We start from the raw sequence: 15,161 nt of genomic DNA, 5'->3' as shown, positions 1-15,161 counted from the left end.
CCAGGATATAAACGAAACCTGGCCCTTGTGTAATAGTATCTGCTGCAAGACTTTCCTCAAAAGAAATCTGAGCCACAGACTGCACAGCACAATGTTGTCTGCAGGAAAGCCAAACACACTTGGACACCTTGTGAGTCTCTTGGAAATCAGTGTTTACAAAGCAATTGTGTGAGTCAAAAAGCTCAGCCTAAGGGAATGACCTTGGAAGTACTTGGTACTGTTTATGTTGATAGCACTGTGCCTATGCTTTCATCCAGGTAAGCACTTCAGCATGTCTGCAGCTTTTGGAAAAAGGATAACCTGATTACTGCACTTACAGGCCCAGGTTTGCCCCAGAAGCAGCTCAGGCTCGGAGCCCTTCCAAAAGCCATTCAGACTGTCCCTATGGGCAGCAGACTTGCTCCAAATCTCTCCTGCCCATGTGGTTTGGAACAATGGGCTCCTTCACAAAGGGGCTCCAGAGAGTGCAAAGAGAATGCCCATGCGGTGTATCCTAAAGCACAGGAGTTACCTGAAGTTTTAAACATCTTGTTTATTCCAGATAGGTCAACCCAGAAGACAGCCTGGACAATACTCCAAGAAGCAAGGAAGAGGCAGGGAGCAGATTTGGCCTCACGACTGCTGCTAAGGCACCTTCTATTCAGGAAATGTGCAGTCAAGTACACACTTGTGTTTGGCTCCATCAGAACCACAGTCCCCTCAAAATATATTCCCACCATCTATTTCAGGCACCTAACTGAAGTGCTCTGACCTACCCTCTGGAGACATCTCCCTGGCTCCCAATTTATCTGTTGCATTACACCCAGGTTAGACACATAACATTCATTTTGGAAGATAGTGTTATTAATGCACACTAAAGCAATGTGATCACTGTAAAGCTTCATGGAATCTGTCTCTAGATTAAGCTTAGTGCCTGGGCTGCAAGTCTGCACGGGCTTATAACTCAGTTGGAGAAATCCTCAGAATTTTTCCGGTTGTTTTTATTCATGCTGTTGTAATTCCCAATAACTCAGGACATGACCATAATTACAAACTTTCTAAAATGTTCTGTAGAAGACTACACTTTGAATTCAAGTCCCTATGGACCAGACCTCCTTGAACATTTTTGCTGAGTGTTTTAACACTATCTCAGTGTGTGCTTCTGAAACAAATGTGCATGAATTCCTATGAGAAAGGTTTCGCTTTTTCCTACATCATTCATTTCCATCTGAAATATACAAGGAACATTTCCATGACTATGGTGCCAGCAGCTGGACATTTAGCCTTAGCTGATCTTTGAAGCCACGTTCCAGGAACATCAGCAAACATCTCCCAAAGTTTTCCTCTTGTTGCAACATGCCACCTTGGAAGCTGTTCATTCTGTTGCATGAGACCTGGATTCCTCTGCCGCCAGTAGATGCATTTGGATTTTGGACACCCCAGACACAGATTTAGTCTCCTGGATAGTTTTTGACTCATGAACAGACTTTGAGTGCCTGACCACAGACTCCTGTTCATACTTCCATAACTGCTGGCCAACACCCTGTTCCTTGGGCTCCCTCTATAACAAATGGAGGTAAATATATTTCCCTGGAGATGACTCTTTTAAGATGAAAAATGTTTCACCAATTCCATAAAGACCAGTTGTGTCTAGATCTCCAGCATGGCTCATGTTTTGGAGTGAGACAGAATTACTTGGAACACCTGGGTTGCTGCCTGCCTTCCTTACATCTAGGTGCTGGTGCCAATGACTCTGCAAATGGCTACCTAAGGCAGATGGGTAAATAAAAAACCTGCTGTAAGAGGTAGGTGAGTACACAAAGCTCTCACCTGGTTCTTGCTGTATTTCCTCATGGTTTTTAAACCAGGATATCTGGGGCTCAGGAATACCACGAGCCTGGCACTCCAACATGGCAGAGTTACTGGCGTTCACTGTCTGATCCGTAAGCTGCCGCAGCAGGGCTGGTGCCTCTTGAGCTATAAGACAAAACAACACCTTTGTTTTACATTCTTGTCATGGTGGGGATTAGAGATTGCTACGGCTCTTCTACCAAGCTCATTTTTCACTGATTTTATTTGCTGTTCTACTTGGCTCAGGAGGGTTTGGTGTGTGCAGAGAGCTCCCATTACCCAGCAATAGCATGTTATGATGACCAGTGAGCACCCAGTGATGACAGTGCTCAAAAGATTTTCTCAGTTCTATGACCAACCACGCTTGTTTATATCGAAAGCAATGTCTTTGTATGAAAGCTCAGTTTTTCATCATCCAAAGAAACAAACTGACACCAAAGATTTGAAGAATCATCAGAACACCCTTGCAGCAGAATACCTCTGTGTTGCTGATAGTACTTTGCTGCTCCATACATCATGATATCCACGAACGTGACTTTGATAATTCACTTACTTTAAAGAGTACAGTAACAAATCATATTCAGTAAACTCACATAATCCAAAACAACCATGAGCACATAAGCATTGTACCAAAGTCTTCATAAATTATTCCACTTCTGTGTTTCACGTATTTGGCTGAACATAACCAGGCCTGGCCAAACCATACCACAGCATTTCAAAAACACACTACAGACATAATGTTAAAGTCATCTCTGAAAGAAACAAAGCAATCTCATGATCATTTCAACCCTTTGCACTCCTTTCCTCATTTCATACAGTGCTGAAGGCTGTTCTAACAAAGGTCAAGGTATTTACAACGTTTATGCATGTTATATGGCAACATCTTTCATTCACATTTGCAACTCTCACATAATTGTTTTTGATATTTTGGTCCACTTAAAGCAGTCACGGAGAATTCAGGGAGCTTCTGAGCAGTGTCACAGATGGAAATGCTCTGCAGATTCCCTCAAATTCCCCAATTATTTGCAATCTTTCCCTTCAAGGACACTGCCAGGATCAGGCAATTACTAACATGGTAATACACAGGTTCCAAATGTGAATTGAAACAAAAAAAAAAAGAGCAGAAACGAACTATTTGCAAATATTTTCTTTCAAGCTGCAATAGATCACAATACACTAAGTTCAGTATCAGCTGATATTCTGTGTTTGGAAGATTATTCTTTTTTCTTACAGGGAAACTAGCCATCACACATAATTATTCTAGCCATCTTCGTAATTATTCTGTTACCAGCCATAAATAAAAACTGTCCAGAAATCTTAAACCCTTAGGTACCACCAGATTTTTCAGTATGCATGAGCCCCACAGCACTAAAAATATCTTTAAAGTGGGATATTTTTGCAATGCCCTTGCCCCTTAAAATTAATTCCCACATAGTCATGACTGTGCAATAATTATTGCTTTTGGGCTTTTCTGAGCTGCAATACATTAATTTCCACAGGCAATGACATTTGTTCTTCACAGCCTGGTAGACAATTTGTTCTCTCTTCCCAAACAGCATCACTTATGAGAGGCACTGTAAATTCTTCATCACATACCTACACAATGACATAGTCAACTATATTTGCCTTGCAGCCAAGAAGACTGCCCTCTTCTCCTTGATACCTCACCTCAATTTTTGTTCAGTTCTCATTTTTCACAAGACTGTGAACAGGCACAGTCTGAGGCATGTCCACATACACGTGCTGAGAAGAACTTGACATTTATCAGCAGTCCCTGACAGACACCCCAGCCCAGACATCCAAAACGAAGGCGGACAAGATGACACAACAAAGGCAAATCACACGTTCTGTGAGTTGTGATTAATTTTAATTTGTTTATAGCCATACACTAAAGATGGGATTTCATATTAAGAAAAACTTTTTTGCTTAAAACTTAAGTCATCATTCACATACTTTCAGTAATTTCTTTGCTACAATCAGCTGATTTTTCAAGGACTTGGTCAACCTGAGGATTATTCTCTTTTGCAAACCACCTGTTTTTTCCCATTCATTTTTGCAGTGAAGCCAAGGGGGACAGTTTCCAATGTCCTACTCTGCTCACTCCAAAGCTGAGGGGCTAGCCTGGCCACCAGCAGAGCGTGGGGCTCAGCTCCCAGGGCAGCCCCCCAGACCTGACCCCAGTCTTCATGCTTGCCCACAAATGCTGCCTTGCTGGCCAAACTCTGCTCTCAGTTACCCTGAGGAACTTCATTGTAGGCAGAATTTGGCCCAGGGGAGTGACAGGGGAGAAGAGGACACTGGTATCAGAGTACTTTTCTGACCTGGGGTGGTAGGGGGGAGAAATTTGCATTTTTAAAAGCAAACAAAGGGAAAAAAATTACAATTCATTAATTTTTGGGTTTACATTTGCATTCCATCAATTTTTGCCCTTTGTTAGGATTATGTTGTCTGTTCACTTATTTTTTATTAATCAGTACAAAAATATAAATACAAGCTTTATTTTAAACAGTTAAAAAAAAAAGAAGAAGAAATATAATTCACACCTTTCTCCCTAAATAATATATTACACAACAGAAGGCAGAGAAGCTCCCCAAACCCATGAGATTCTCCAGTCATCCAAGGACATCAAAAGCGACATCAGTAGTTTTTATCCTGCCACCAAGAACTGGTTTCCTCAAAGGCTTCCAGTGACTTTCACTGTGCCCTCCAACACGGACAGCCACATTGGGATGTTAGGACATCCTTGCACAGCATGGCCCTCTGAGTGCTGGTGGAGCCCAGGCTGGTGGGACCTCCACTCAGCAGTGACATACATCATTGCAATGCACAACAACTTCACAGAAGAACAGCCTAATTGCCACATCTCTCTCTCTTTTTTTTTTTTTTTGACCCAAACTCTTATTGCCTGGCAACTGGCTGCTACAAATCATCGTGCTTCAGCTTCCAAGGCCATGAAAAATTCGTAATGTCCTGTCATCACCGCCCACCTTGCCATCAAATGTCTTCCCACAAAACACCCTAGGAAAAAGGGGGATTCTGTATTGTAGTTCTTCTGAAGAATTGCAAATGCTAAAGAGTGAGCTTGCTCCATTTTTAAGCAGTCGCCAATGACTTCACTTGCATTTTAGGCATGTTTTAGGGAAAAAAGAGAGCCTGGTCCCTTTGCAAGAACACATTGTTTCTGGAAGCCATCACGCTAATAATGAACAAAAGAGTTACTGTATACAAGCAGGCTATAGGTGACATTTCAAGATATAAATGATTATTCTTTTCTTTACTCTGACAACTTCCAGGTTATCAATTGTTTTCTAAGCATTTTAGGCTCCATGAAACTGGCATTATGGGGAAATGCTATTGTTTACCCTTTCACACTTGACAAAAGCAATTCCCACGTGAAAGGCAAGTTTAGCCGTGGGACACGGTCTCGATACCTAAAGGAGGAAATAGTCTGGTGAGTTCCCAAGCACAAGAAACTGTCATGTTGTCACCCTCTATTTTAAAAGAACAGCCACTTTGTTCCTTTGCTGTAGCTATTTTGGTCATCGTGGTCTGTTTTGTTATGGCTTATGTAAATGCTATATAAATGATCGATCATAAATGTAACCAAAAATAATTAAAGCTATGTAATTGTAAAAAAATAAAGTTATCAGATCTATTAAAAATAGTAACTTTTTCCTTACACAGAATTTATAGCACACAGAAACATCTCATAGCAAAATCATGACAAAGGAAAAGAAAAGGGGAAATGCTCACAAGGAATTCTTAGGTTGCCCTTAATTGTCCTTTAGCAGTTTTGCTGGTTCTTAATCCCCGTAATAAATCCAATTGTCATTTGCATACCAAAAGCAATGAATATTTTTAATGGCTTCAATTTTGAATTTGTACTTTAAAAATGTATTAACTAACCGTGCTGGCTAAAACCTTGTCAGTCATGTTAGTGTAACATTCCTCATTTAATAAAATAATTACAACATTACAAACTCCTGAATCTTCAGGCCAGAAGCAACACTCACACTTTTATCAGTAGTTTTTTACATTAGTGCAGAACTGACTTTAAAAATTGACCAACACAGCAACTGGAAGTCTACCTGGATTTATTTGGAGAAACATGGTTCATGTCTGTCAGTTGTAAAATCATCATTATTATAAATGATATGATAGGTCTGTGCATTATATCAGCATTTTTATTTCTTCCCTGCATACTTCTTTTAGAAGATACTTTTTTAAGATTAATGTACTTTAGTGTAGAAAATAATTTCAAATAAATAAGTATTAGAACTTGCTCAGCAGGTAATATTTATAAGTCCATCAAGATCAGATTAAAATAAAAAATATGTAGTCCAGTCAATCTCAAACTGAATTGTGCTCATTCTGCACATTCAAGTTAGCTTATTAAATGTCCATTGTTGACTGAAAACAGCAGTTTTTAAAGTTAATCAGTTTATTCAGCTTTGACACTTTTGATGAGGCTGATATCAAAGCGGAAGAAAAGTTTGATCCAAAGTTTTCCTTATTGCTCAGTAGGAGACAGCAAGAGAAAAAATAACGGCATGTAAAATGTAGCACGGGGGATCTTCCAAACCCCAGCTTCCATGTGCCTTTTCAAAGCAGAAAACACCCGTCTGAACTCAACCGGAAGCTCTCGCGTTAGGATTTTGTTTGCTATTCCTCCTATTTCCAACCCATGGGGAAATGAGCACCACCTCAGGGCTTGAAAGGTAGCAACAGTAATACAAAAATCAAGATGATATGAGACATCTCTTACTGTTTAATGAGTCCTTTAATGTTTTACATTGCTTTGTGTTGTACAATCATTCCTTGTGCTTTTATATTTGAGGATCCGAGAGTAAACAGCCTTTTTGTTGCAGTGCTCACCTCTGATTGTAACGTCTTTCTTTTGAAGCACTTCTTTCCCCGTGTATATGTTCCTTGCTCGGCAGGCATAGGTGCCTGAATGTGCCAGGGAAACGTTTTTGATGGTCAGAGTGAGGGTGATGGAGTATTCCCTGTTGTGAGACTTCTTTGCTCTCGTTTGATTGTTGACCGTCCTAGGTAAAATCCAAGCAATGTCTTTGTAGAGGAATTTGTTGGCCGAACAGGATAATACCAAATTCTCTCCTTCAATGGGCATTTTTTCCAAACTAATATGGAATCCACTTGGTACATCTGTCAAAAATCAAGAACACTTTTTAGTTTATGCAAAACTAATGAGCCAAAATTACCACAGCATATATTTCCCCCTTTATGAGGAAGTCTTTGAACTAATCAATGTCGTTGTCTTCCTGCTCAGGTGTGTAATCTTTCCTTTCATACACCCAGCTCCAGCTATTCTCATAATTTTTCTTGGAGCTATGATACACTTGACCTCAGATGTCAGTTGGTGTAAACTGAAGTTGTTCTTGGAAGTAATGAGTTTGTATAAATGCTATGCCAAGTTATGACAGACTGGGGCAAGGTACCAAAAGCAGAATTATTTAAAGACAGCACAGTGGGACTATGAAAAAGGAGAAATATTCTAATCACAGCTCCAGCTTGTGAACTGCATAAAAGAAAAGGAATCTCAAGAGGGCAGTATAAAAATACTGCATTTCATCATGCTTGGTTATACTGTTTTCTTGTTATTCACAAGTATTCAGATAAAGTATGTCTATTTCCTAAAAATTATTCAAGTCCTGAGAAATTACAACATCTGTGATCACATGCCTGAGATTTCCCTTGGAACAGAGGTGTTTACTCTGCCTTCATTTAAAGCCTACCAGACTCAAGAGGTAAGCAGAAGCAGTAGCCTCTGCCCTGGGTGACCAGCTGTGTGTGGGCAGCACTAGGATGAAGGCATTTTGTTTAGGTGGCTTGGCATTATCACCGGTGAAAAATATTTTCACATGAGAGAAACCAAGGATCATGGCACTAACAATTTACAAAGTGTAGACATGGGTTAAGTTTTCATTTCATGGCAGATGGTTCAGGCAGCAGTAATTTAGCCAACAATGTAGAAAGTCCTAATTGAAAAGGTCCTGTTTGCAGTTTATTGTAATGTCACTTGCAGCTTCCTCCACCTGGGGAGTGGCGCAGGGCTGTGGTGGTATCAGCTGCCTCTCAGCTGCCTCCACCTGGGCTCATCCCTCCAGTGAGGCGCTTACACCACTGACCTCAGTGAAAGTAGAAGTAAGTTCCTGAGAGAAAGCACTTCCAAGTTTTACTCCTAGAATGCAACCTCTCTTGGTTTATTTGTAGCCAATATTCTGATAAAGTCATTTCCTTCTTCTTGGTCAAGTGACATCAACTGTGGCCATTTTCAATTGTTCTTTCACTACTAATTGCTACGGCACTTGGCCGTAAACTTGACTTGAAATCCTAAGAATGGCTTCTTCTTTCATAAGGGAGAATTAGACCTTCTTTTCTTGTTTCTTAGATCATGAACAGCTCAATGCTCACTTACATTCAGTTCATTCTTACCAGTGTTGCTTCTGGTTTAGCATCACTTCAGCAGGAATGTGTAAAAAGTACTTCTCAAGTGAATAATATCCTACATATTTTTTCATTAACCTTTCTCATTGATTGACCAATCCATTAGGAAGTTTCTCTCTAAATCCCCACACTGCAAACTGAGCTGCCTTGTCTTCCATGGGAACCATGAGCATAACCTGCTCACTGCTCTCTGCCTATTGGAAGCCTGGCATCAGTTGTCCCCCTTAACATCCTCTTTTCCACATCTAGCCCTGAGTGTTAAACAGAGGGTAGATGAGCTCCTGCTAGGAAATTTCTCCTGACAGTATATGCCTCCCAGGGAGAGGCCTGATTTGTGCTGGTTGAACTCATCATGCCCCTGCAGTGGGAGCAAAGTGTGTGCCTGTCATCAGCTGTATTTCAGGTGTACAGTCCAAAGATCAACCTAGTGGAGGCAGTGACATTAAAATATTAGACTGGCTATTAAATCTTGGGGTTAAATTGTTCCACTTACATTCCGTTGGGATACCGCTTTTCTCTCTCTGGCAAACAAAGCCATAAGAAAAAGTTCAAATTTCATGAACTCATCTATGGTGACAACCAACAGGATCCTGTTTGATATGTAAGAGGGTGTGGTGCCAGATTCTAATCTCGATTAAGAACATATTGACTGGAAGTGCCATTAAGATGAAACACCTCCATGCATGGAATACATCATATTTAGCCTCAGCATGCAAAATGCAGACATTTACTTGAATGTAGACGTTTTGTGTTCTGTATGTGGGCAAAAGTTTACAGTCCATGGGTGACACAGCCTTCTCCAGAGGGCCCTGCAAGCCATCCCTTCAAGATGGGTCAAACGCCAGACATCCTGGTCCCTCATGCTTAATTATGAAGAGATCCTACATGATCAGCTTAGGCTTAGGTACCTAATTGTAAGATTAAAGTTAGATGAAGTGAATCTTGTGCTTGATTTTGTTAAAAAGGATTAAATTCAGATGCACTTAAAAACAATCAAATGGCCAACATTTTGAATATGGATAAGTACTTGGAAGAAAGAAGGTGCTGCATCTTACTCACAGTACATTTCAAATTGTTCTGATGTGTGTTGGGAAAGCCAGGGTACTTGTTAGAAATAGCAGTAATTTTTGCTTTTGAAGATGCCAGTACTCAGTAAAAGCTAAGAAGAGCCAAGCAAAACTCTTAAGATGAAACTAAAGATCCCTGGGGGCTGAAGCAAATGAACTATTTTTAGCTTAAAAGGATAGCATGCCAACAGAATAACACAGTAGTTACAACTACTTTTATGTTGTCAGGCCTGGAGCTCTTCCTCAATGTGCCTTCTGTGAACACTATTTTCTGAATAAATCTAGGGACAAAAGCAAAATGCACAGGATTCCAAAAGAATCATTTGTTTAAAGGCTACGAGCCTCCTAATATATGACACCTATCTCACCAATTGTTACAGGCTCAGGCTAGCTAAATAACGTGGCTGGGAATAATGTAAAAGGGTTTTATTTACTTTAGTGATTTGAAGCTTCCTGTGGAAATAGCTCCCAGGTTTCCTGATGGAAGATTTTGTTTATCTTTGCCAAGCACCATCAGGAATCTCAAAATAAAATGCGCTTAGTGACATTGGGAAACCAGGGAGATAAGGCAGAGCTGTTCCTGTTTCACCCTCTGTAATTGCAAACACACCCATGGGCCTGCTGTGTGCCAGCAAAACAGCCCAAAATGTAGGGAAAGGGGCAGGCTGGAGGAAAGGGTGCTAATACAATTAAATTTGGCATAAAGGTGTTGTTACAGAGACTGTTTCCATACCAGTGAGCAGGAGAGCTTCCAGAAATCACCTTTCTACATTGTGTTTACGTAAGTTTCACAGCTACTTTTGGGTCTTGAACAAGATTTGCTTTTAGAGCTGTCAGTGACAATACACCAAAAATGCCCTTTATCTGACAGAAGCCATAGGAAAGCTACTGCAAAGCCCATGGTCTTCATGTCATACACCCTCAGGCACAGTGTATAAAATAATGTATATTACTTTCAAACTTCCTAGGAAAAGATAGGCAGGTTTCACTTTAAGCCCAGAAATAATGGTATTTACAGTAACTAAAGAAAGTGCTTGTTCTTCCTAGGTTCTCTCTGTTGGCACTAATTTCCTTTTGTTTACCTTTCCCTGAAGGAGTGGAACTTGTCAGCTCCAAACTAGTGCTGCTGGGACACAACCTGCCTTCCACCACCTTCCTAATGGTTTCTGCCTACAAAAAAGAGACCCTTCCCAGCACCGCAGCCACTTCACTGGAGCATGTCCATTTTCTCTTCCCCAGGACAAGGGCTGAGGCAGATTGCCTTCAAGGAAAGGGATCTCCCTGTTCAGAACAGTCTTTGTCTCCATCTGCTCTTTGGAGTCATTTCTGGTGTGTCCCTTTTACAGAGGGCAGCAGCTCCTTTTCCTACAAGGAATCATCCCCTCCTGCTTAGACACTTCTCTTACTTTTAGACACTTTTGTGTGGCTCAGACTGACTTCAAATGGCGCCAGCAGACTCAACAACATAAGATAAACTAGCCCTAAGCTGTCACACAAACCCTGAAGTATTGGTTTTGGACTCATCAGAAGGAAATACTTTGCAGTGTCCTGTTCACATCCATCAGCATGTAAGGCTCTCAGGTTTTTACTCCCTCAGTGCATTTTTCAGCACATTCTGGACATGTTTGTTTCTTGATGTGAAACACAGGCTGTACCCAGCCACAGCAGTTTGGTCTCAGCCTGATGGAGGAGAATTATGGTGAGCACAACTGGATTTTTGTAGGGGCCAAACAACAGTATTGTTTACACTGCTTTCAGTCAATGCAAGTGAGTGTCAGGGGATGATCAGGACTTTTCATGTCACACAACTGAAATGCTCAGCTCCAGGTACTCACAGGACAAATGCATTTAAACTCCACTACCCTATAAAAAACGTTTGCCACCAGTCAAGATGTTAAGACATTCCAAGACATAATAAAGATGACACTCCTCTTTCTGAACACTAGCCAATATGAGATTCTTCAAAGGGAAGTCATAACATTCTGCATGTTCTCGTGCAAGCTTTAGTATCAAGGAGAAGGATTTCCTTCCATCCTTGTTTAAGATCTGAGAATGCTAGGTCTAAATGGGAAAACTGCATCCTTCATGTCACTGCACTAAAATACTTGAAACCACCATCAAAACTGTGAAAGGGCGGTTTGGATACAGTGAAAGTACAGCTTCATTTGGTCTCAGGATCTTCCATGTAATATTGTGAAAACTGAAGAGAAAGAGTTAAAGAAGGCCAAATTCAGCCTCTTGCACATTGAAAGAGCAGCATTCTCAGTGAATGATTCTCAGCGACTTCTCAAAGTTTCATGTGAAGCACCCACACAAAGATGAATCTATCATTGGCATGTTAATTTATGGAGAACTGTGTGGTGTTCAGCTTTCTGTCCAAACACACATGATGTGAGGATAGGGATGGAAGCAAAACTGAAAGTGGGGACAAGAGTCATCTCCAAGGTGGCAAATGTTCTTGTCACTTCCATTAATAGAACATGGAGACGTCTTCCTTGTTTCTGTACTTTAACAAACAACCTATGTGTCACTTATCTGTTTATACTTCTCATGTTTTTTACCAATTTTCTGTATTTATAGACAAGTGGCACTTTCTAAATGTGATAGTGTGTTATGACATGGAGCTTTAACAGCTGTAGACACCCACAAATGAAGTCTGCCAGGTGAAACTGTACGAGAAACACAACAGTGGATACCTAAAAAAGTAATGGCAAGTGCTTGCAGTGGTGCCCATCTGCTGGCATGATGGAGTCATGCTGCCTTCTGGTAGCTGAGGCCTGAAATGTTGGTGAGACAGTGCCACAACTTGTCAAGAGCACTGACTACTACTCATTGCTACTCTTCTGTGTGGGCAGGAGTGATACTGCAAGCTGGATGGAAGCCAGATGGAATCTGAGCAGATTCAAGGAAGACTACAAAATCTTGGAGATGTCAGAAAAAGGTATTGGTGCCCAAGCTATCTTTTCTTCTCTTTTACCAGTTAGAAAGGGCACTCTCCTGGAAGCACAAAACCAGTTCATCTGGGTCAGCAGATCTATCCAGCTCTGTGAAAAGGGATCTGTGGTGGACAACAAGTTCAGCATGAATGAAAAGGGCATTGATGTCGTAAAAAAAGTGAACAATTTGCTGGGTTGTAACACCAAGGGCATCACCAGCAGAGATAAAGAAGTCATTACACTCTACTCAGAACTTGTCAGGCCATATCCAGAATACTGCATTCAGTTTGGGTCCCCTCTATACAAAACAGATATGGAAAGTCTGGAAAGGGTCCAGAGAGGTGCCACAAAGCTGATGAAAGGACTGGAAAGTCTGCCATATGAGGGGAAGCTGAGAGAACTTGGTTTGTGCAGCCTTGAGGAAAGCTTAGGGGAGACTTTATCAACATGTTCCAGTATTTAGAGGGTGGCTACAAAGAAGCTGGAGACTCCTATTTTACAAGGAGACACATGGAAAATATGAGGGGTAATGGGTACAAGTTACTCCTGGGGAGATTCTGATTGGACACGAGAAGAAATTTTTCACTATGTGGACAATCAGTCATTGGAATAATCTCCCCAGGTGGATTCCCCAACTTTCAACACTTTTAAGATCCATCTGGACAGGATGCTCTGCTTTTCCCAAGACAGGTTGGACCAGATGATCCTTGAGGCCCCTTTCAGCTTGGTATTCTATGACTCAGCTTGTCAGAGTATTTTAAAAACACAGAGTTTGGGAGGGAGAACATTTTTTGAAGTAGCCTTTTTTATTTCTATCAAATCTAGTGAGAGTGTGTTTATTCTCTTTTGATATGTCTCAGAATAGAAATAGAATGAGTTTCACTAAAATCACTCACCAGAATTATAAGCAAGAGAATGACAACATAAAAATACCAGAGATTATGATTTGAGGATTAAAGCATCTAAATATTTTAGCCTTTTTGTTTTTTTCTCATATGTTTGAATGAATTACTTTAATGATCTACCCTGAATATTGCCAACAGCCTAAGTTTATAAAACTACTGCTTTATAAACAAAACTAAACTTTTGACAGAAAACAAATCCTTTGTAATTGCATGTGCAGACTTTATGTTGCTGAATAATGCAGTAGTTATTCCCAAAGCCACACTGTGGACTTTTTTCAGTAATTCCTGAAGTAAAACATTTAGTCATTTGTTTGTGAAACTCCAAACACATCTCATAAAGCAAAAATAACAGAAAGCATACTCATACGTGAAGATAACAGCATAGGAATTCTCAGTGCCATGGCGCAAATGACATTCCAGGCTGTCTTTCCCAGAAGAGGAAACAAAATTCTGTAGTCTGTATCCTGACACTTTTCCACCCATAAGCTGCCATTGTCCCTGAGATCTATGAGAGGTACCCCAGCCACCTCTAGCGCCGTGCTGCCTGCAGACACTGGCTCTGTTCTAGGCTCTGTGTTGTGAGATACCCTGGTGGGCAACAGAATGAGGCTGTAGACACCGTCAATGTCACACATGAAACTGGCTTACTGGTGGGTGAAAATACACTAAAGCTTCATGCATTAAATGGCTGCAGAGATGAATCAAAATGGGGAATTACTCATTGCCTTATTTGTAATTTCTGTCATGCTTGATGCTTGATGCTTGAGGGAAGAATGAGTCATTCACCAATTTGGTGTCCCTAGAAATCCAGACCAGCTGCTGCGAAGCCTACCAGCATCACCCAAAAGCATGAGCTTACAAGTGCATACATTACAGCAATTCTGAAACAGTGGTATATTAAAAAGCCACAACAACCTAACAGTTATAATTCCAGAAAACATGGAATCAGGAAATCAGGAAACATGTTTGACTCTATAGAGGAGTAGGTCTTACCTGTCACAATAAAACTGACATTTCTTTCAGATTTTCCCACTTTGTTGGATGCCACACAGCTGTAGATTCCTGAGGATTTGGCTTCAGCTACAACAACAGTGCTAGCAGTCTGCAAGAGAAAGAAGAGGTTTAGTTCTCGTTACCTCAAGACCTCAGTTAAAGCTTGCCTTCTCTTTTTCCTAAGTCACCATTGACCATCCCATGATCCACTCTTTCCATTCATTCAGTGATGGGCACCTCTGGGGCTATTTAAAGGAGATGTTACCATACACACTTTTGCAAAGGATGGAAGAATAACAGGAAACAAGCTCCTTGGGTGACCCTTATATCATCAAAGTCATCATGACCAAAAACCTTTGAACATGTCTTTCAGATTGATTTATCTCTTGCTGGTGATGTAATGGTAAGCTACAAGACAAGAAGCACAACAGAATGTGTTTCACACAAGGAGATAAGAAGCCTGTAGGAGGGCCAGACTGCAAAGGGAATGGGTGTGGCATGCCTCAGGCACTTGGATAATCCTGGGGGGAAAAAAGTAGCTCAATTTAGCACTAAACTTGGATTTCTTTCATTTTCCCACATATGTGTCAGGAGAGACAGAACAGCAGCAAAAGTGATGTTTACTCATCTTCTTTTGTACTATTTTCTGATTTTGGACTTAATATTTCTATTACATAATAATATGTCAGTTTAGTTATGTTACTTTCTATCACCATCTTAAGAAGTCCAGCACACCAAATAATTTCTCAGAGTTATATGACTTGAAAGATAAGACCTTGAAAGGTCAGGGACCAAAAACACCTAATGTACCCTTAGAAACATAAAACCCACTGTAATAATAAGAGTTATACTTTTAGGAAAGCCATGGTCTAGTGGCTTGGGCACTAAGAAGAAGAGGAAATTTATGCAGAAGCAAATGATGTGTCACTCTGTTATGGATCTGAGACATGAGGCATGGACAT

General features: G+C 40.7%; 1 protein-coding gene across 1 annotated transcript in view; it reads right to left on the bottom strand.

The window, feature by feature from the left end:
- FLT1 (fms related receptor tyrosine kinase 1) overlaps positions 1-15,161 on the bottom strand; it is a 109,858-nt gene that overhangs the window by 34,109 nt on the left and 60,588 nt on the right. Inside the window, exons 12-14 of the mRNA XM_041487166.1 lie at positions 14,200-14,308; positions 6,706-6,996; positions 1,810-1,956 (exon numbers count right to left, since the gene is read on the bottom strand). Coding sequence (XP_041343100.1) covers positions 1,810-1,956; positions 6,706-6,996; positions 14,200-14,308 — 547 coding nt within the window. The remainder of the gene's footprint in view (positions 1-1,809; positions 1,957-6,705; positions 6,997-14,199; positions 14,309-15,161) is intronic.

Source organism: Pyrgilauda ruficollis, unplaced genomic scaffold (genome assembly GCF_017590135.1).
Source record: "Pyrgilauda ruficollis isolate IOZ18807 unplaced genomic scaffold, ASM1759013v1 scaffold8, whole genome shotgun sequence".
NCBI classification, from domain to species: domain Eukaryota; kingdom Metazoa; phylum Chordata; class Aves; order Passeriformes; family Passeridae; genus Pyrgilauda; species Pyrgilauda ruficollis.
Note: the sequence above shows the minus strand (reverse complement) of the source record. Positions and strands in the feature narration are given on the sequence as shown.